Here is a 22,766-nt window from a genome sequence, read left to right on the forward strand (position 1 = left end):
TCCTCCTGACAGAGCTGGTGTAACTGTGTCAGGTTTGTAGGCCTCCTTGCTCGCACACGCTTTTTCAGTTCTGCCCACACATTTTCTATAGGATTGAGGTCAGGGCTTTGTGATGGCCACTCCAATACCTTGACTTTGTTGTCCTTAAGCCATTTTGCCACAACTTTGGAAGTATGCTTGGGGTCATTGTCCATTTGGAAGAACTATTTGCGACCAAGCTTTAACTTCCTGACTGATGTCTTGAGATGTTGCTTCAATATATCCACATAATTTTCCTTCCTCATGATGCCATCTATTTTGTGAAGTGCACCAGTCCCTCCTGCAGCAAAGCACCCCCACAGCATGATGCTGCCACCCCCGTGCTTCACGGGTGGAATGGTGTTCTTCGGCTTGCAAGCAACCCCCTTTTTCCTCCAAACATAACGATGGTCCTTATTGCCAAACAGTTCTATTTTTGTTTCATCAAACCAGAGGACATTTCTCCAAAAAGTAAGATATTTGTCCCCATATGCAGTTGCAAACCGTTGTCTGGCTTTTTTATGGCGGTTTTGGAGCAGTGGCTTCTTCCTTGCTGAGCGGCCTTTCAGGTTATGTCAATATGTGAATTTAGATACTTTTGTACCTGTTTCCTCCAGCATCTTCACAAGGTCCTTTGCTGTTGTTCTGGGATTGATTTGCACTTTTCGTACCAAAGTACGTTCGTTCATCTCTAGGAGACAGAACGCGTCTCCTTCCTGAGCAGTATGACGGCTGCGTGGTCCCATGGTGTTTATACTTGCATACTATTGTTTGTACAGATGAACATGGTACCTTCAGGCGTTTGGAAATTGCTCCCAAGGATGAACCAGACTTGTGGAGGTCTAACATTTTTTTTCTGAGGTCTTGGCTGATTTCTTTTGATTTTCCCATGATGTCAAGCAAAGAGGCACTGAGTTTGAAGGTAGGCCTTGAAATACATCCACAGGTACACCTCCAATTGACTCAAATGATGTCAATTAGCCTATCAGAAGCTTCTAAAGCCATTACATCATTTTCTGGAATTATCCAAACTGTTTAAAGGCACAGTCAACTTAGTGTATGTAAACATCTGACCCACTGGAATTGTGATACAGTGAATTATAAGTGAAATTATCTGTCTGTAAACAATTGTTGGATAAATTACTTGTGTCATGCACAAAGTAGATGTCCTAACCGACTTGCCAAAACTAGTTTGTTAACAAGACATTTGTGGAGTGGTTGAAAAACGAGTTTTAATGACTCCAACCTAAGTGTATGTAAACTTCCAAGGGAAATGTAGTATCACAAACAATATTCCTAATCTATTTATTACTACATTTATCTTTGAGGATGTTAATATTGCCAATGACTATATTTTAATGTAAATCTATGTTACTTACATCAACCACAGAGGAATTAAAACAACTTTTTTTTAAACTAGGAATCGCATCAAAAACAATTGCATATTATTTCGGGGTTATTGGAATTCTAAACTTATCAAGAAATTCCCCATATGAGAGTAGATATTCATCCTCATTCAGTAACTAACCAACCAAAATAATTGTATTCTCAGTTACGAAAAAAAAATATACAAAAAATAAATTGTATATATCTTTGTTGTTCCATAGAAAGTATCTGTGAGGGGAAAAATTATGTTTATATGCTAACATCCAAGCTAAAAGTGCCTGCTTATGGAATTTGTTCAATTTTACTGGGATTTTATCAACATCAAAATTACACCAAAGCAGAAATTCTAAACCACCAACAGAGTCAAATAAATACTTAAGGAAGACATTCCAAATACTGCCCTGGTTCTTAATATACTTCAGAATCCAATTTATTTAAAAAGTATTATTTAGAGTACTGAAATCTAAAACCTCAAGACCTCCTTGTTCTTGGGTATTACTGAGCATATATTTCCGTAGATAGTGAAGCTTGTTCTGAATCTGGCTTATTGTGATATCAATAACTCTGATAAATACATCATGGGCAAGAAACATATTATTTTTAATAAAATCTATTATAGTAGTAACAATCTATCAAAGTTGACCTCTGTTCCTCCTTCTCATCTTGGCACTCTCCTTCTCAAACTGAACAGAACTTATAGGCTATAGGCTGGTCCACGCGCAATATAAAAAAAAATGATGCTGTGTACGCCTAATCAACAATTATTTTGGGAAATAAGCCTTTGACTCTCTTCTTGAACTGCCACCATAGGCCTAAACAGCACAGTCATTGTTTAGGTAGCACACAAAACCATTTTTGATCAGCAAGAGCAGAGCAGGCCGGGGCTCAGGGTTGGAATATTCATTGCAGTGTGTAATGCAGCCTAGTTGTATTTACACCATCCCACCAGCTTTCTTAGAAATATCACTCTGTGCTTCTCTGAGCATGCACTTCGCAGCCTATAGCCTATAGCCTATGGATCATTTGATTGAAACCACACTAAATAGCCTATAAGCTCACTTGATATTGCGTGTCCAGCGGAGAATCAGAGATGAGGGGTGGCATCGGGCACACATCCATATATAGCCTAATAACTAATTCTAAAACACTGAGAAATAAATATAGATGTTTCATCAATTACAAATTACATGATCCTCACCTGGACTAGATTGAAAAAATACTAAACCCTCCCCTTGACTGAAATGGAAAAAGCATGATCCTCCCCCATTATCCTCAAGGTAACCATTCTGTAAATGTATTATAGAGTTTTATAAGCCTGCAAAACTCTGCCTCCTCTGACACCAGTTTATCTGGCAGCTCTTGTTAAAGGTGATGTATCCCTGTGAGGGATGCATTTATAGCAAAGCTCTATGAATACAAGGGGGAGACCTGCATACATGACAGGACAGACGGAGAATGAACCCAAAAGTAAAGGCAGTATTTATTTGCACCTGTAGCTCATATTACATTGAGGTAAACAGGTGTTTTAATCGAGTCTAGATTGTCACATTAATACTGTAATAAAAATAACTTAATAATTCATTATTTATAAATACATACCCACAGCTGGGAAAGGGATGAGTCTCTGTATGATCATTTGGGTTGCTGGACTCAACCTGTTGGCTCTCTGAATCAGTACATTCAGTCCCACCTAAACACAGCACAAACTTTAGGATAAACCCTCAACTAAATGTGTACTGTTTTACACCTGTCGTATCCTGTGCACGTGGCAAATAAACGTTTAAACTTAAACCCATTTAACCATGTAACACCTATGTTATTACATATAGCACAAATAGGCAGGACAGAATCCCTGCTCTTAGACTGAATATTAATTATCATAAAATGTATAATCATCAACAACTGACCGCAAGGGAGACAGCACTGGTCACAGCTCCGAAGTAACCTTGAAGAAACTTGGATGTCGGTGTAGGCTAATATGAACAACAACATGAATGACTTAGTATTTCACAGCCTCTCACATAAGACTAACGCTGGCTAAAATCATTATCGGGAATACCAAAACTCTAAATAGAAAATGGACACTTTGACATCAGTTCAAAATAGTTTTTTTTTTTTACATCTGGGTTGTGTTAATTAGGGCAAACCATAGCAAAACATTTCTTATTGCAAGTCCAGGTAATCCCTCCCTGTTTCAGTCAATGTTCTTCTCTTTGGGCCAAATGAACATGACCCATGGGCTAAATAGGTAATTATCAATAAAATGTCACAATATAAGGTGCAGAGCGTTCCATTTGCCTCCTGGAGAGCAGTTACTTGATGTATAACTCTGATGATTGAGCTAAATGTGCGCAATTGTTTTGCATGGAATAATCAGAAATGTGTAGTTCTGACTATGCTCTTCAAGTGGTGATGATATTACAACCAAATAGTTAACATATATTTAACAAAAAACGGAACGTAATTGTCAATGGTTTTAGCTGAGCTGGGGTTCTCCTTGCCCCCCAGCAGCCAAATCAAAACGTATTGGGACGTTTTATTGATAACCACATATTGAAGGAAATCTACAGTTGTCACGGTTCAGACAGACGACAAGAGGACCACAATTGCGTCACACCAGAAAGTTTATTTAAACTTAAAGGGAAAGGGATGTAGGGAGTGAGTGAAGGCTCCAGGGGTTATCCCGTCCGATGTGCTGGGTCTGTGCCTCCCCCCAGTGGCAGCGATGCGTCCGATGACGCCGGTGGTTGGTGGTCCAGAAGTCCTGGGGGGAGGAAACACAGACACAACGGGGCGGAATGAAACCAGGCAGCAGTACAGTTCAAGGGAAATCCAAAATACGTAGTAGCAAGGCAGAAGGCTGGTCAGAGTTACCGGGATTGAAGAGTAGTCAGGAGTCGTAATGGCAGAAGCAGGTCTGGATCTCCTGAGGCAGAAGAGTATCCAAAAAACAGGCAGGTCCGGGGTCACAAAACCAGGGTGAGCCAGAAGCGCGAGCAAACAGGTTCCGGGTGTGAGCTTTGCAGACGATCTGACACCGGAGAGCTGAAAGACAGGGCCTTAAATACTGGGAGAGGTTAGTGGGTAATGCAGCGCAGCTGGCAGAGTAATTAGAGCCGAGCCGAGCAGGGACAGGTGGAGCTAGTTAGGCTGAGTAGAGAGAGGGAGGTGAGCAGAGTGGAAGATAGTGGAAACCAATTAAGGTGGTAACCCGGTGGAGTGAGAGGGCTCATGACAGAACCCCCCCCCCAAGGGACGGCCCCAGAAGTCCCAAGAGCAACACCACGCCGGGCGGGAGGAGGGGAGCCGGAGGAGGGCTAGAACTCCTCCGAACGGTCCGAGCGAACGTCCTCATCCTCGGAGGAAGCCGGAGGGCCGTGGTCGGGAGATGGGACAGGTCCCGAGACAGGATCAGGCACAGGACAGGAAGCCGAGCGGGCAGGACGGTTAGGGATCCCTCTGGGGCGGCCCCTACGGATTGCAGGTTGATCAGGATGCCGTTGGTGGAAAGCGGTGATGAGAGTCCTATCCACAATCCGACTAGCTGGCACCCAGGTCCTTTCCTCAGGTCCATAGCCCTCCCAGTCAATGAGGTACTGGAGACCCCTACCCCTCCGTCTGGACCGAAGCAGGCGGCGGACGGTGTAAACCAGACCACCATCGACGAGCCGTGGAGGAGGAGGACAAGGCGCAGCAGGGACCAGCGGACTCCTGGGCACAGGCAGGGGCTGCAGCAATCCGGCTGGGGGCTGGCAGAACGACTTGTGTTGGTTGCAGATGGGGCAGGCTTGGACGAATTCCCGTACATCCTTCCTCAGAGAGGGCCACCAGAACCTCTGGGCGAGCAGGTTGTAAGTGCGGGTGGAGCCAGGGTGACAAGCTAGGCGGGAGTCATGTCCCCACTGAACGACCTGGGACCTCAGGTCTTCGGGGACAAAAAGGCGGTCAGCTGGGCAAGTGCTGGGACCTGGCTGGTTACGGAGAGCCTCCAGCACCTGTTCCTCAACAGCCCAGGTCAGAGCTGCAACGATGCAGGGACTTGGCAGAATCGACACAGGGTCCTTGGAGGGGTCAGGAGCGGAGTTAGTAGGTACTGGCCGAGGGGGTAGTGCGGCGGCAAGCAGGCAGGTTCGGTGGCAGTCCTCTCCCCACTCCCTGATCACCCCGGTCACCCAGTCGAGCTGAGGGTTGTGCCGGGCGGAGCCATGGGTAACCCAGGATGAGGGGTTGGCCTGGAGAGGGGAGCAGGTGAAACTGGATAGTTTCTTGATGGTTTCCGGACAGACCCATCGAGACCGGGGCCGTGACATGAGTGACTGATCCGAGTAAGTGTCCGTCCAGTGCCCGGGCAGGAATAGGAGGTGTCAAACGGAGGTTCTCCAGTCCCAGTTGGCGTGCCAGCTTGATGTCCATTATGTTGGCTTCGGGCGCCAGAATCCACCAGAGCAGCCAGGGTGTGAGTTGAGTCAGGGAGGCGGAGGTGAACTTGCAGCAGGGGTTTGCGGTCGGAGGACTGGATGGTCATTGAACTCAACCGGACTCCCCCTATGCCCGGTGAGCTTCGGCCCTTTAACGGGCAGGTTACCACCACGATGTCCATCACCTCCACAATAGAGGCAGAGGTTTGAGGTGAAGCGTCGCTGGCGCTCTGCAGGAGTGAGAGAGGCTCGCCCAATCTCCATAGGCTCAGACTGATCAAGCTGACCTGGGTGAGTGGCAGTAGATGACAGGAGCCCAGTCGGATCTCTCCGAATGCCGGTAGTAGGTGGACCTTGGCGCCCCCCTCCCACGACGACGGGTCTGTATCCTACTGTCGATCCTGACAGTCAGTGCGATGGCTTCATCAAGAGTGGAAGGCAGTTCATGGGGAGACCAACTCGTCCTTGATATAGTCAGCCAAACTATGGAAGAACGCGTCCACCAACGATGGTGTGTTCCAAGAACTTCGTCTAGCCAGGGTTCGGAAGTCGATGGAATGGTCTGCGACTGTACGTCTGCCTTGTCGAATACTGAACAGTTCACGAGACGCCTCTGCGGTTGGGGAATCCAGGTCAAACACCTTCAGCATCTCCTCAGCAAACAGGTCGAAGGTTGCACATGCGGGGTTTGACGTTCGAACTCTGCTGTTCCCCAGAGTCGAGCTCGGCCCGTCAGGTGAGTGATGGCATACCCAACTTTAGCCCCTCCGTGGCGAAGGTCCTTGGCTGCAAGGAGAACTGAAGTCGGCAGCTAGTCAGGAATGGCCGGACCTGGGTTGAATCGCCGTTGAACCGCTCGGGGTTTCCAATCTTGGGTTCCGAGCAGCGGCTGCAATGACCGGGGCAGGTAACTCGGGGCAGGGCTGGTGGGCAGACTGGCTGGGGTCAGGTTGGTGAGGAGTTGAATGATCATGGCGAGTTGTTGTTGCTGCTGCTGGGACTGCTGCTGGTGCTGCTGGAACTGCTGATGCTGTTGGTGGCCGACCTGAAGCAGAGAGGAGATGACGCCGCTCATGCGGCCTAGCTCTCTCTCAGTGTGTTCCAGGCGTAGCATGGCGGTGGGTTGCTCAGGCTCTTCGGTTTCCATGTCGGGGAAGTGTGCGCTGAGTCCATGATGGTCAGATCGTACTGTCACGGTTCAGACAGACGACAAGAGGACCACAATTGCGTCACACCAGAAAGTTTATTTAAACTTAAAGGGAAAGGGATGTAGGGAGTGAGTGAAGGCTCCAGGGGTTATCCCGTCCGATGTGCTGGGTCTGTGCCTCCCCCCAGTGGCAGCGATGCGTCCGATGACGCCGGTGGTTGGTGGTCCAGAAGTCCTGGGGGGAGGAAACACAGACACAACGGGGCGGAATGAAACCAGGCAGCAGTACAGTTCAAGGGAAATCCAAAATACGTAGTAGCAAGGCAGAAGGCTGGTCAGAGTTACCGGGATTGAAGAGTAGTCAGGAGTCGTAATGGCAGAAGCAGGTCTGGATCTCCTGAGGCAGAAGAGTATCCAAAAAACAGGCAGGTCCGGGGTCACAAAACCAGGGTGAGCCAGAAGCGCGAGCAAACAGGTTCCGGGTGTGAGCTTTGCAGACGATCTGACACCGGAGAGCTGAAAGACAGGGCCTTAAATACTGGGAGAGGTTAGTGGGTAATGCAGCGCAGCTGGCAGAGTAATTAGAGCCGAGCCGAGCAGGGACAGGTGGAGCTAGTTAGGCTGAGTAGAGAGAGGGAGGTGAGCAGAGTGGAAGATAGTGGAAACCAATTAAGGTGGTAACCCGGTGGAGTGAGAGGGCTCATGACAACAGTACCAGATGGAGGAGGTGCAGTGCTAGTTGCTATGGAGCAGCACAGTCTGTGGACCAAAAACACTTACACAGAACTGTAATTTAATAGTTTTTCTGGGAATCAAGTCGTAAACAATATCCATTATCCTCTCATACACTACCTTAGTAACATCATACATTACCTTAGTAACATCATACACTACCTTAGTAACATCATACACTACCTTAGTAACATCATACACTACCTTAGTAACATCATACACTACCTTAGTAACATCATACACTACCTTAGTAGTAACATCATACACTACCTTAGTAGTAACATCATACACTACCTTAGTAGTAACATAATACACTACCTTAGTAGTAACATCATACACTACCTTAGTAGTAACATCATACACTACCTTAGTAGTAACATCATACACTACCTTAGTAGTAACATCATACACTACCTTAGTAGTAACATTATACCCTACCTTAGTAGCATCATACCCTACCATAGTAACATCATACACTACCTTAGTAACATTATACACTAACTTAGTAACATCATACACTACCTAAGTAACATCATACACTACCTTAGTAGCATTGCGGTTTGAGTAGTTGACACAGGCATTGTGACTCTGGTTCAGCCACTGAAAGGAAAAAAAACATTCAGTGAAATTCAATTACATCAGTTAACCCAACTAGGAAGAAGAGCGTATCCAATGTGGATATTAACAACATGGTAAAAGGTTATTGTTGAAAAGGTACAGTTGAAGTCAGAAGTTTACATACACTTAGGTTGGAGTCATTAAAACTTGTTTTTCAATCACTCCACAAATGAGTAAGTTTTCCAACAAATTGTTTACAGACAGATTATTTCACTTAGAATTCACTGTATCACAATTCCAGTGGGTCAGAAGTTTACATACACTAAGTTGACTGTGCCTTTAAACAGCTTGGAAAATTCCAGAAAATTATGTAATGGCTTTACAAGCTTCTGATAGGCTAATTGACATCATTTGAGTCAATTCAAATCAAATCAAATTTATTTGCCACATGTGCCGAATACAACAGGTGTACACAGTACCGTGAAAAACTTACTTACAGCTCATAACCAACAATGTATTTATCTTTTAATAAAAAATAAAAAATAAAACAACAACAAAAAAGTGTTGAGAAAAAAAGAGCAGAAGTAAAATAAAATAACAGTAGGGAGGCTATATACAGGGGGGATACCGGTGCAGAGTCAATGTGCGGGGGCACCGGCTAGTTGAGGTAGTTGAGGTAATATGTACATGTGGGTAGAGTTAAAGTGACTATGCATAAATCATTAACAGAGTAGCAGCAGCGTAAAAAGATGGGGTGGGGGTGGGGGTGCAGTGCAAATAGTCCCAGTAGCCATGATTAGCTGTTCAGGAGTCTTATGGCTTGGGGGTAGAAGCTGTTGAGAAGCCTTTTGGACCTAGACTTGGCGCTCCGGTACCGCTTGCCGTGCGGTAGCAGAGAGAACAGTCTATGACTAGGGTGGCTGGAGTCTTTGACAATTTTGAGGGCCTTCCTCTGACACCCCCTGGTATAGAGGTCCTGGATGGCAGGAAGCTTGGCCCCAGTGATGTACTGGGCCGAACGCACTACCCTCTGTAGTGCCTTGCGGTCGGAGGCCGAGCAGTTGCCATACCAGGCGGTGATGCAACCAGTCAGGATGCTCTCGATGGTGCAGCTGTAGAACTTTTTGAGGATCTGAGGACCCATGCCAAATCTTTTCAGTCTCCTGAGGGGGAATAGGCTTTGTTGTGCCCTCTTCACGACTGTCTTGGTGTGTTTGGACCATGATAGTTTGTTGGTGATGTGGACACCAAGGTGTACCTGTGAATGTATTTCAAGGCCTACCTTCAAACTCAGTGCCTTTTTGCTTGACATCATGGGAAAATCAAAATAAATCAGCCAAGACCTCAGAAAAAAGATTGTAGACCTCCACAAGTCTGGTTCATCCTTGGGAGCAATTTCCAAACGCCTGAAGGTACCACATTCATCTGTACAAACAATAGTACACAAGTATAAACACCATGGGACCAAGCAGCCGTCATACTGCTCAGGATAGAGATGAACGTACTTTGGTGCGAAAAGTGCAAATCAATCCCAGAACAACAGCAAAGGACCTTGTGAAGATGCTGGAGGAAACAGGTAAAAAGGTATCTATATCCACAGTCAGGGGCGGTGTGTTCAATAGGGCGATATGGGCGACGCACTGCCAAACGGGAAAAGGAAGGGATTTTTTTTCTAATCAATTATATCACGGCAACAGTAGTTATCAGTGTTCTAATCTGATCTGACTGCCACTAAATGTCCAATCAGGCTAAAGTCGTGCTTCAAATGGCCCCCCCCCCCTTTTGGGGCGATTTCAGTCAGGTTGAAAATCGCCCAGAAGTCTGTCATAGACTCCCATGTAAAATCTATTTTTTTCAAATTTCAGAGCTTTCAATACAATCTCTATGGGTTTCTGAGGGCTTGCACTTACGCGCTTTCGTCATACGTAACGTAACCATGAACGTAACTAAGAAAATAGCGGGTAGCAGCGTCTCTGTTGCGACCTGCAGTGTGGCGTTATCTTATGTTTTTAATTTGTACACTTAGTGGCGTTATTTTATGTTTTTAATTTGTACACTTAGTTTACAAACATTCTGCCAACCATGGATTTCCAGTGGTGGGTTTTGGACTGATCTTGTTGATCGTGTACATACCCGCTACGAACGGACTAAATAATGAAAACGCTGCTGGCAGCGGAATCCAATACAGCAGAACAAACTTCCCTTACCCACCACCTTGCTGATTAATGCCCAGTCACTGAGGGGGGAAAGCGGATGAGTTGTCAGCGAATCTGCGCTTCCAACACGAATATCGGGAGGCCTGTTTGCTGGCATTTACTGAGACTTGGCTGGATGACAGAGTCCCGGACAGAGAAGTGGAGCCGGCCGGCTTCACCCTGGTCAGAGCGGACCGCGATCTGACAGTCACAGGGAAAATCGATCCTGGTAAGAGAGCGACTCTGTACCCCCGACATTGAACTGCTTTTTGTGTCACTGCGACCTTACTATCTGCCCCGTGAGTTCCCCCAATTGTTTGTTACCGTTGTGTACATTCAACCAAAAGCTAATATAACAAAGGCATCAGAGATTATTTATAATCTGTCACAGAAACTGGAATCCATCTCCCCAGATCAGTCAATAAATGCTTCTGGTATTGACTTATATGCTGCCCCTGTCTTCATGTTGTTGCTGGACATATCTTTTTTAAAATGTGTGTAGGTCACCTAAATCATCAGAAAAATTGCCCCCCCTGAGAATTTTTTCAGGAGCCGCCACTGTCCACAGTAAAACGAGTCCTATAACGACATAACCTGAAAGGCCGCTCAGCAAGGAGCGCTCAGCACTGCTCCAAAACCGCCATAAAAAGCCATACAACGGTTTTCAACTGCACATGGGGATAAAGATCGTAGTTTTTGGAGAAATGTCCTCTGGTCTGATGAAACAAATATATAACTGTTTGGCCATAATGACCATCGTTATGTTTGGAGGAAAAAGGGGGTTGCTTGCAAGCCGAAGAACACCATCCCAACCGTGAAGCACAGTGGTGGCAGCATCATGCTGTGGGGGTGCTTTGCTGCAGGAGGGACTGGTGCACTTCACAAAATAGATGGCATCATGAGGAAGGAAAATTATGTGAATATATTGAAGCAACATCTCAAGACATCAGTCAGGAAGTTAAAGCTTGGTCGCAAATTGTTCTTCCAAATGGACAATGACCCCAAGCATACTTCCAAAGTTGTGGCAAAATGGCTTAAGGACAACAAAGTCAAGGTATTGGAGTGGCCATCACAAAGCCCTGAACTCAATCCTATAGAACATTTGTGGGCAGAACTGAAAATGCATGTGCTAGCAAGGAGGCCTACAAACCTGACTCAGTTACACCAGCTCTGTCAGGAGGAATGGGCCACAATTCACCCAGCTTATTGTGGGAAGATTGTGGAAGGCTATCGGAAACGTTTGACCCAAGTTAAACAGTTTAAAGGCAATGCTACCAAATACTAATTGAGTGTATGTAGACCCACTGGGAATGTGATGAAATAAATAAAAGCTGAAATAAATCATTCTCTCTAATATTATTCTGACATTTCACATTCTTAAAATAAAGTCGTGATCCTAACTGACCTAAGACATTTTTACTAGGATTAAATGTCAGGAATTGTGAAAAACAGAGTTTAAATGTATTTGGCTAAGGTGTATGTAAACTTCCAACTTCAACTCTATCTTGGCATGTCTTTTTACCTGCCAGAAAATAGTGGATACCACAGTCTGATTTGGAAGAAGAAGGCCCACAACCTAGATGACACCAGATAGGGAGACAATAGCTCAACTATGCTCTTACATGGTCTCTATCAGATCCAGAATGACGGCTTCCATTAGCTCTGGTCCAGGTTGTTAGTGCACATTCCTCTAATAAGTGGAGGAAAGCATACTAACACCCTGGACCAGAGCTACACTTCCATCTACCCCAAGAAGTCAGTAAAGACCATGTATAATTAAAATAATTTAAAAAATGGCTCAAGTTGAATATTCTTTCCATAGATACATATGAAATACAGTAATAATTTCACATAAGACTTACAATTGGTGTTCCAAATGGGACATAACCTGTGTAGATGCAAAATAATATAATCAGTGTAAAAATGACCAGTAGCAAAATAAAAGTCACTCTGTCGAAGAGCTTCATTCGGAAGTCATACCTGACATTCGGAAAGGCATGAAGATCTTCTCTCCTGTGTCAGGATGAATGATGGCCTGCATTCAGATATGAGATATAGAGTGTAACATCATCATCATGCTGCCAAGAGGAGAGGGGGAATATACTGTATGGCAATAAATACATGGGGTTAAAATGGGGTCAAACTGCTTTATACGAAGCATACGTGCGCCAAAACGTACCTGCTTGACCTTTTGGGCTTCCCATAGCTAGAGAGTCAAAAACAACAGCTGTGTCATTTCAGAGCAGTGAGGGAAAATGTTGGGTTGCTGAATGTACGGAGTGTGCTACAACCACATATTGCAAGCGTCACAAACAATATGCTTGAAAACAAAAAGCTATTTGGAAGAGTACAGTGCCTTCAGAAAGTATTCATACCCCTTAACTTACTCCACATTTTGTTGTGTTAGTCTGAATTCAAAATGGATTATCTCATCCATCTACACACAATACCCCCATAATGAAAGTGAACAAAATGTTTTTAGAAATTGTTGCTAATTTATTGAAAATGAAATACATAAATATCTAATTTACATAAGTATTCACACCGCTGAGTCAATACTTTGTAGAAGCACCTTTGGCAGCGATTACATCTGTGAGTCTTTCTGGGTAAGTCTCTAAGAGCTTTGCACACCTGAATTGTGCAACATTTGCCCATTATTATTTTCAAAATGTCACACCCTGATCTGTTTCACCTGTCTTGTGCTTGTCTCCACCCCCCTCCAGGTGTCGCACATTTTCCCCATTATCCCCTGTGCATTTATACCTGTGTTTTCTGTTTGTCTGTTGCCTGTTCGTCTTGTCTCGTCAAGCCTACCAGCGTGATTTTTATACCGTACTCCTGTTCTCTCTAGTCCCGGTTTCTAGTTCTCCCGGTTCCGACCTATTCTGCCTGACCCGGACCCTGAGCCTGCCTGCCGTCCCGTACCTATCTGACTCTGACCTGATTTACAAACCTCTGCCTGTCCTGACCCTGAGCCTGCCTGCCACCCTGTACCTATCAGACTCGGACCTGGTTACAAACCTCTGCCTGTCCTCGACCTGCCCTTTGCCTGCCTCCTGTGGTTTTAATAAACGACTCTGTATATTGAACCTTCTGTCTCCTGTGTCTGCATCTGGGTCATATCCTGAGTCATGTTACAAAATGAATCAAGCTCTGTCAAATTGGTTGTTGATCATTGCTAGACAACAATTTTCAGGTCTTGCCATAGATGTTCAAGTATACTGAACAAAAATATAAAACGCAACATGCAAAACTTTCAAAGATTTTACTGAGTTACAGTTCATATAAGGAAATCAGTCAATTGAAATTGTCATGGAAATTCTACACATGGGACACTCGAAGTCAATCTTAAATGAATCATTGTTTATTATCAGCGCACTGGAGAGGTTCCAACCAACTCAATGCACCAAGTACACATCAATCAATCAATCAATCAATTTTATTTTATATAGCCCTTCTTACATCAGCTAATATCTCGAAGTGCTTTACAGAAACCCAGCCTAAAACCCCAAACAGCTAGTAATGCAGGTGTAGAAGCACGGTGGCTAGGAAAAACTCCCTAGAAAGGCCAAAACCTAGGAAGAAACCTAGAGAGGAACCAGGCTATGAGGGGTGGCCAGTCCTCTTCTGGCTGTGCCGGGTGGAGATTATAACAGAACCATGCCAAGATGTTCAAAAATGTTCATAAGTGACAAGCATGGTCAAATAATAATCAGGAATAAATCTCAGTTGGCTTTTCATAGCCGATCATTAAGAGTTGAAAACAGCAGGTCTGGGACAGGTAGGGGTTCCATAACCGCAGGCAGAACAGTTGAAACTGGAATAGCAGCAAGGCCAGGCGGACTGGGGACAGCAAGGAGTCACCACGGCCGGTAGTCCCGACGTATGGTCCTAGGGCTCAGGTCTCTCAGTTGGCTTTTCATAGCCGATCATTAAGAGTTGAAAACAGCAGGTCTGGGACAGGTAGGGGTTTCGTAACCGCAGGCAGAACAGTTGAAACTGGAATAGCAGCAAGGCCAGGCGGACTGGGGACAGCAAGGTGTCAGCATGCCCGGTAGTCCTGACGTATGGTCCTAGGGCTCAGGTTCTCAGAGAGAAAGAGAGAACGAGAGAATTAGAGAGAGCATACTTAAATTCACACAGGACACTGGATAAGACAGGAGAAGTACTCCAGGTATAACCAACTAACCCCAGCCCCCGACACATAAACTACTGCAGCATAAATACTGGAGGCTGAGACAGGAGCGGTCCGGGAGACACTGTGGCCCCATCCGAAGAAACCCCGGACAGGGCCAAACAGGAAGGATATAACCCCACCCACTCTGCCAAAGCACAGCCCCGCACCACCAGAGGGATATCCTCAACCACCAACTTACAATCCTGAGACAAGGCCGAGTATAGCCCACAGAGGTCTCCACCACAGCACAAACCAAGGGGGGCGCCAACCCAGACAGGAAGATCACGTCAGTAACTCAACCCACTCAAGTGACGCACCCCTCCTAGGGGACGGCATGAAAGAGCACCAGCAAGCCAGTGACTCAGCCCCTGTAACAGGGTTAGAGGCAGAGAACCCCAGTGGAGAGAGGGGAACCGGCCTGGCAGAGACAGCAAGGGCTGTTCGTTGCTCCAGAGCCTTTCCGTTCACCTTCACACTCCTGGGCCAGACTACACTCAATCATATGACCTACTGAAGAGATAAGTCTTCAGTAAAGACTTAAAGGTTGAGACCGAGTCTGCGTCTCTCACATGGGTAGGCAAACTGTTCCATAAAAATGGAGATCTATAGGAGAAAGCCCCTGCCTCCCGCTGTTTGCTTAGAAATTCTAGGGACAATTAGGAGGCCTGCGTCTTGTGACCGTAGCGTACGTATTGGTATGTACGGCAGGACCAACTCGGAAAGATAGGTAGGAGCAAGCCCATGTAACGCTTTTATAGGTTAACAGTAAAACCTTGAAATCAGCCCTTGCCTTAACAGGAAGCCAGTGTAGGGAAGCTAGCACTGGAGTAATATGATCAAATTTCTTGGTTCTAGTCAGGATTCTAGCAGCCGTATTTAGCACTAACTGAAGTTTATTTAGTGCTTTATCCGGGTAGCCGGAAAGTAGAGCATTGCAGTAGTCTAACCTAGAAGTAACAAATGCATGGATTAATTTTTCTGCATCATTTTTGGACAGAAAATTTCTGATTTTTGCAATGTTACGTAGATGGAAAAAAGCTGTCCTCGAAACAGTCTTGATATGTTCGTCAAAAGAGAGATCAGGGTCAAGAGTAACGCCGAGGTCCTTCACAGTTTTATTTGAGATGACTTTACAACCATCAAGATGAATTGTCAGATTTAACAGAAGATCTCTTTGTTTCTTGGGACCTAGAACAAGCATCTCTGTTTTGTCCGAGTTTAAAAGTAGAAAGTTTTCAGCCATCCACTTCCTTATGTCTGAAACACAGGCTTCTAGCGAGGGCAATTTTGGGGCTTCACCATGTTTCATTGAAATGTACAGCTGTGTGTCATCCGCATAGCAGTGAAAGTTAACATTATGTTTTCGAATAACATCCCCAAGAGGTAAAATATATAGTGAAAACAATAGTGGTCCTAAAACGGAACCTTGAGGAACACCGAAATGTACAGTTGATTTGTCGGAGGACAGACCATTCACAGAGACAAACTGATATCTTTCCGACAGGTAAGATCTAAACCAGGCCAGAACTTGTCCGTGTAGACCAATTTGGGTTTCCAGTCTCTCAAAAGAATGTGGTGATCGATAGTGTCAAAGGCAGCACTAAGGTCTAGTAGCACGAGGACAGATGCAGAGCCTCGGTCTGACGCCATTAAAAGGTCATTTACCACCTTCACAAGTGCAGTCTCAGTGCTATGATGGGGTCTAAAACCAGACTGAAGCATTTCGTATACATTGTTTGTCTTCAGAAAGGCAGTGAGTTGCTGCGCAACAGCTTTTTCTAAAATGTTTGAGAGGAATGGAAGATTCGATATAGGCCGATAGTTTTTTATATTTTCCGGGTCAAGGTTTGGCTTTTTCAAGAGAGGCTTTATCACTGCCACTTTTAGTGAGTTTGGTACACATCCGGTGGATAGAGAGCTGTTTATTATGTTCATGTCGATCAGGAGCACCTCCGGGGCAGTCCCGTTAGATCTCTTCTATACAGACAAGTTATATTTGCATGATTTAGCTTATTCATCTTTCATAAATAATTCATCATTAACGTTTGCTTCATTCATGTGACTGACCAATACTGGGTCATGCATGTGACAGAAACAAGGGTCTGGGCGTTCTGCCAAATTGCAGATACTGATAGTGAGGATTCGTTCAATCAGTCACTTGCATGAACACAGCAATTGATTATTAGAAAAGCACAAACATAGAACACTGAAATTGGTTATTAGAAAAGCACAAACATAAACATTTCCATCATAAAATACATTCATTGGGCCCTAATCTATGGATTTCACATGACTGGGCAGGTGTGCAGCCATGGGTGGGCCTGGGAGGGCATAGGCCCACCCACTTGGCAGCCAGGCCCAACCACTGGGGAGTCAGGCCCAGCCAATCAGAATTAGTTTTGTACTATGGACAAAAAGTGAATTGCTTTGCAGTGGCGTGTATTCATGGATGCCAAGGGAAGCCAGGCTTCCCCAAAAAACGTACCAAGAAAAAAAGATAAAACATACAAAATAATGTTTCTTTCGACTCTCTGTGTTCCATACATTTCCTTAAATTCACAAGAGTATCTATCTGAAGCTGTCTGGTCAGAAAAGTATGACATTGTTGCCCATGTAGCATTGAATGCAAGGGAGGTCAGTGAGCATTTGGCCTACCTTGATAATACAAAATAAATTAAAAAAATTAACTGAGTGAGCTCAGCTGTGAATGGACCTGGCGCACCAAAAAAAAAGTCAAGGAAAGCCAGTTTGGATTTGGCTTCAGACCAATCACATCACAAGCCAAACGTCATTATTGACAGAAAAAATAAATAATTGTTGCGTCTCGTTGTGTTGTAGTCCTCCAGTGGCTAGCTTAGTGGTTAAGAGCGTTGTGCCAGTAACCAAAAAGTCGCTGGTTCTAATCCCCGAGCTGACTAGGTGAAGAATCTGTCGATGTGCCCTTGAGCAAGGCACTTAACCTTAATTGCTCCTGTAAATCGCTCTGGATAAGAGCGTCTGCTAAATGACTGTAATGTAATGTAAACTAGCTAAAATCGTCCCTTTCCTAAATTAGCCATGGATGGAGATAGGGATTTGGACTTGTGGTTTTACTTAATTCTCTGTACTGGCCAATGATTATAACGGCGATTCTGATCCAACCATAAATGCATACATTGTGCCCCTGGCCTGAGAGAATGGAAGTTCAACATGTAGCTAGATTTGTATGCTAATGTTAACTAGCTGGCCTGCGTATCGTTGCCCATTAAAGGAAGTTAGGCTAGCGATCAACTATTTTAGCCAGGTAGCCTAGGACAACAAAAACAAAAAGCGTGTACTGTATGACAGAGTCATAGACCATTTGAAAGAGGAGGATGGCCTTGGCGCTTCTATACAAGTAGGGTGAGTCAACATGTTTTTTCTACTTGCAAGCACGCACACACACACACAAATCAGTGCCATGGACAGCCACATCATATTTATCTTACGTTGATTGGACTAAATAGTTTTTGGTATCTTTTAGTTGTCACTGTATTAGACTAAGCATATGTGATTAGATGATGTTGAAATGTTCAAGTTGAAATGGTGCTGGAATAGTGGAGGCAGCTCCTGTTTTCTTTGCAACTTGCAGTAACTCTCCGTGGTTCCAAATCAATAGTTGTTTAGTAGTCCGAAAATGTCGGAAACATTACCTTGCTTGACAGTGCTGTAGGTCATGTAACTGTTTGTTACATGCAACATGTTTTGTGAACTTCACCGGACAGATGTTGCTCTCCGGTGTTGTACTGTGTCTTTTTATTTTCTTGGCTTTAGGCCTACAGTATATATAATGGCGTCAAGGCATATTAACTAATTATAGAGCAAACAACGCAATTATCACAACACAGGTTGTAATATGTTTGTTTTTTCTGGATTGGCTTCCCCTGTGATTTTACCCACGCACCGCTACTGTTGCTTTGCCACATTTTTTGCAGTTTTACTTTAGTCTCTCTTGCATCAAAGGTTAAAAACGTTTTAATAGGAGACAGAATGCGATCGGATCATCATCTAATTGGCCTTCACATAATTCTTATAGAATTTCCATTTGGAAGGGGATATTGGAAAGTTTACTGGAGGACAATATATTTTTTAACTAAGACAAAATAATTTATAACTGAATTTTTTCAGTACAATATAGGTTCAGCAAATCCCCTTATTGTTTGGGATACCTTTAAATGTACCTTCAGAGGTCATTCAATTCAATATTCATCAATAATAAAAAAGCAGTTTCTGGCTAAAGAGACAAGACTAACAAGGGAAATAGATGAAGTACTAGTACAGGTAGATAGCAATAAAAACAATACTACAGAGATAAGTTAGAAGAAAAACAAAAAGAACTGGAGGAACTTATTCAAGAACGATCAAATGAAATCTATTACAAAAACAAAGCAAACTGGATGGAATATGGAGAAAAATGCACCAAATTCTTCCTGAATCTCCAACACAGGAACGCTAATAAAAAGTATTTACCGAAACTCGTTACTGAAGACGGAGTCATCTATGATTCTCCGAATGGTATTTTAAAAGAGGAAGCTAAATATTTTAAGCAGATGTTATCTTTTCCGTCTCATTCTCACCCACTGAATTACGATTACTGTAAGGAATTCTTTCCAAATAATAAAAAAATTGAAAATTAACCAATGTACAGAAAGATCAGTGCGAAGGCCAAATTACAGAGGAATAACTTTTTGAGGCTATTCAGTCCTTTCAGTGTGGAAAAACCCCAGGGCTTGATGGCATACCAGTAGAGGTATATCAAGCCTTTTTTGATATACTCAAATCTCCATTGTTAGATTGTTTTAACTACCATAGAAATGGTAGTCTGACAGGTACTCAGCAGGAAGGTCTGATTTCACTATTATTAAAACAAGTCCCAGATGGCAAATATAAAGATCCAGTCTATCTTAAAAACTGGAGGCCTCTTACACTTCAATGTTGTGATGCAAAAATACTAGCGAAATGCATAGCACTCAGAATTAAAAAGGTTTTACCAGGTATTGTTCATCCTGATCAGACAGGTTTTTTACATGGACGATACATTGGAGATAATATACGACAACTACTAAAAATATCTAAGAAGCCAGGCCTGGTATTTATAGCGGATTTTGAAAAGGCCTTTCATAAAGTAAGACTGGATTTTATTTATAAATGCCTGGATTCTTTCAATTTTGGGGATTCTCTTATAAAATGGGTAAAGGTAATGTATAGCAACCCCCAGGTGTAAAATAGTAAATATCGGCTGCTTCTCAGAGAGTTTTGAATTGTCAAGAGGAGTTAAACAAGTGTGTCCACTGTCACCATATCTATTTGTTATGGCCATCGAAATGCTAGCTATTAAAATCAGATCAAATAACAACATTAGAGGATTAGAAATCCAAGGCTTAAAAACAAAGGTGTCAATGTATGCCGATGACTTGAGTTTTATATTAAGTCCACAAGCTAGATCCCTGCAATGTCTCATTGAAGATCTAGATAACTTTTCTGAATGGTAGAGTTATGGCTTTCATGGAGTTATGAGAATTGTATGGGAAGATCTGCTCAATCCAAGATTTCAACCAATTGATTACAGCATTACCCCAAAAATGGAGGAGGCAGGTGGCAGCGGGAGGAGGTAGGGAACTGGTCTGTCTGCCCAATATAAAGGATCAAAACTGGCGGAGGAATAAAAATAGCATAAATAGGAAAGTATACCTGTTTCATTTGAGGACCAGGATGTTGACAGCTGTGCCATACAGATTGCAAAATAGTTGGGAAGAGATTTTTGATGTACCGATTCCATGGTACAGGGTGTATGAGTTGATATATAAAACGACGCAAGATTCAAGACTTCGTGCTTTTCAGCTAAAATTATTATATAGAATTCTTGCCACCAACAAAATGTTGAATATTTGGGGCATACAATCATCGAAGCTCTGCAGATTTTGTTGTGAGGATACAGAATCAATATACCATTTATTTTGGTATTGCCCTCAGGTAGCCTGTTTCTGGTTCAGGAATGGCTGAAAATGCATAACATTGATCTAAAATTGACCCTAGAAATAGTACTGTTAGGAGATCTGGAGAGACCGGGTCAGTCAATTACTAATATACTAATACTCTTAGTAAAATTATTTATCTTCAACTCGCAATCTGTGGATTCTATTCGATTAGATAGATTGAAATTGTATGTTAAACATCACAGCAAAGTTGAAAGATATACGGTACGTAGAAATCCGAAGAGGGTGGCCAGCAGAGATAGGTGGGATGGGCTGAGGGAGGCTGAGGGTTGGGATGTGGAATTGGAGACAAGTGGGAGTGGAGTTGCTGGGTGGGGGATAGAATGACGGTCAAAGATAAAAGTTTAAAAAAATAAAGTCAAAATAAAACATAGCAAAAAGTATGTTTGAATGACACTGAGGGGCAGTGTTGTTACAGCTAATGCCTGTTTGCCTGAGGCTGATGCCGTGCAGGTGTTTGTAAACATGCATATACACACACTCTCATTCAAATGCACACGTGCACATACACAGACACACATGTTAAATAGTGCCATACATGCATGGTCTCGGATAGTTGAGGGGCAGCTCTTGGGGAACTGTGGGGGGGATCATGGATCGCTGGTTCGGGTCCCCGTTTTTGACCTTGTGGGAGATCTGTTGACGTGCCCTTGAGCAGGGCGTTGACCATGGTTGCTTCTGTGGGTCGCTCTGGATGGGAGTCTGTTAGATGACTAATGTGATGTAGATGTTGAGCGGCTTCACTGCTAGTAGATTGTATGTTTTAAATATTCAATAAATATAAAATATAAAAAAGATAAAAAAGTATTACTTTAGTGTCTTGTTGCAAACAGGATGCATGTTTTGGAATATTTTTATTCTGTACAGGCTTCCTTCTTTTCACTCTGTCAATTAGGTTAGGAGACCTAAAATGTTGTTGATCCATCCTCAGTTTTCTCCTATCACAGCCATTAAACTCTGTAACTGTTTTAAAGTCACAATTGGTCTCATGGTGAAATCCCTGAGCGGTTTCCTTCCTCTCCGGCAACTGAGTAAGGAAGGACGCCTGTATCTTTGTAGTGACTGGATGTATTGTTACACCATCCAAAGTGTAATTAATAGCATCACCATGCTCAAAGGGATATTCATTCACCCATCTACCAATAGGTGCCCTTCTTTGCGAGGCATTGGAAAACCTCCCTGGTCTTTGTGGTTGAATCTGTGTTTGAAATTCACTGCTCGACTGAGGGACCTTACAGATAATTGTATGTGTGGGGTATAGAGATGTGGTAGTCATTCAAAAATCATGTTAAACACTATTATTGCACTCAGAGTGAGTCCATGCAATTATTATGTGACTTATTAAGCACATTTTTACTCCTGAACTTATTTAGGCTTGTCATAACAAAGGGGTTGAATACTTATTGACTCAAGACATTTCAGCTTTTCAATTTTAATGAATTTGTAAAAATGTCAACAACAAAAAACAAATCCACTTTGACATTATGGGGTATTGTGTGTAGGCCAGTGACCAAAAATCTCAATTTAATCCATTTAAAATTCAGGCTGTAACACAACAAAATGTGGAAAAATTCAAGGCGTGTGAATACTTTCTGAAGGCACTGTAAATATTCTGTAACACTGACAAAGGAATTTCTGATAACAAAAACCTCACCTGTAGATCTGTAACTCCAGGTAGTAGTGTTTCATGTTTAAAACCTCACCTGTATGTTCCATGTTTAAAACCTCACCTGTAGATCTGTAACTCCAGGAGGTAGTGTTCCATGTTGAAAATCATCCAGGAGTTTGACGCATTCTGTCAATCGACTCTGGAGAGATAAAAGAGTCATTTGAGTCAACAAGAGAATTAACAGTAGGTAGTTAGGTTTCTTCTTAATGTGTTATCCTAGAGAAGGACTGGGTAACGGTAGTTCTGGCAAATGCCAGATGGGATGGTCCATCTTTAGCCCAGTGGGCCTGTCTAAATTGTTTGTTTGTTTTGCAAATAATTATAATTATTTGGCTAATAATAGGGGCTTTGGGGGGGGGGTAATTGTCTGGTGTGTGAGAAATTCCAGGACCAATTTATGTTCCAAGTCCGTCCCTGTGCTATCTGATTGGATTCCAGATCTACAGTATAAA

The 22,766-nt window shown here is 43.5% G+C and overlaps 1 protein-coding gene across 2 annotated transcripts in view; it reads right to left on the reverse strand.

The window, feature by feature from the left end:
• Positions 1-22,766, reverse strand: part of LOC121540894 (sideroflexin-5-like) — a 50,060-nt gene that overhangs the window by 15,961 nt on the left and 11,333 nt on the right. The window contains exons 3-10 of one of the 2 annotated variants that reach the window (XM_041850022.1): positions 22,376-22,453; positions 12,634-12,660; positions 12,435-12,489; positions 12,317-12,342; positions 11,977-12,030; positions 8,245-8,301; positions 3,312-3,377; positions 3,004-3,094 (exon numbers count right to left, since the gene is read on the reverse strand). In XM_041850022.1, the coding sequence (XP_041705956.1) occupies positions 3,004-3,094; positions 3,312-3,377; positions 8,245-8,301; positions 11,977-12,030; positions 12,317-12,342; positions 12,435-12,489; positions 12,634-12,660; positions 22,376-22,453 (454 nt within the window). Of the gene's footprint in view, positions 1-3,003; positions 3,095-3,311; positions 3,378-8,244; positions 8,302-11,976; positions 12,031-12,316; positions 12,343-12,434; positions 12,490-12,633; positions 12,661-22,299; positions 22,315-22,375; positions 22,454-22,766 lie in introns of those variants that run through there. The other variant, XM_041850030.1, reaches the window with a different exon arrangement.

Source organism: Coregonus clupeaformis, chromosome 3 (assembly GCF_020615455.1).
Source record: "Coregonus clupeaformis isolate EN_2021a chromosome 3, ASM2061545v1, whole genome shotgun sequence".
NCBI classification, from domain to species: Eukaryota; Metazoa; Chordata; class Actinopteri; order Salmoniformes; family Salmonidae; genus Coregonus; species Coregonus clupeaformis.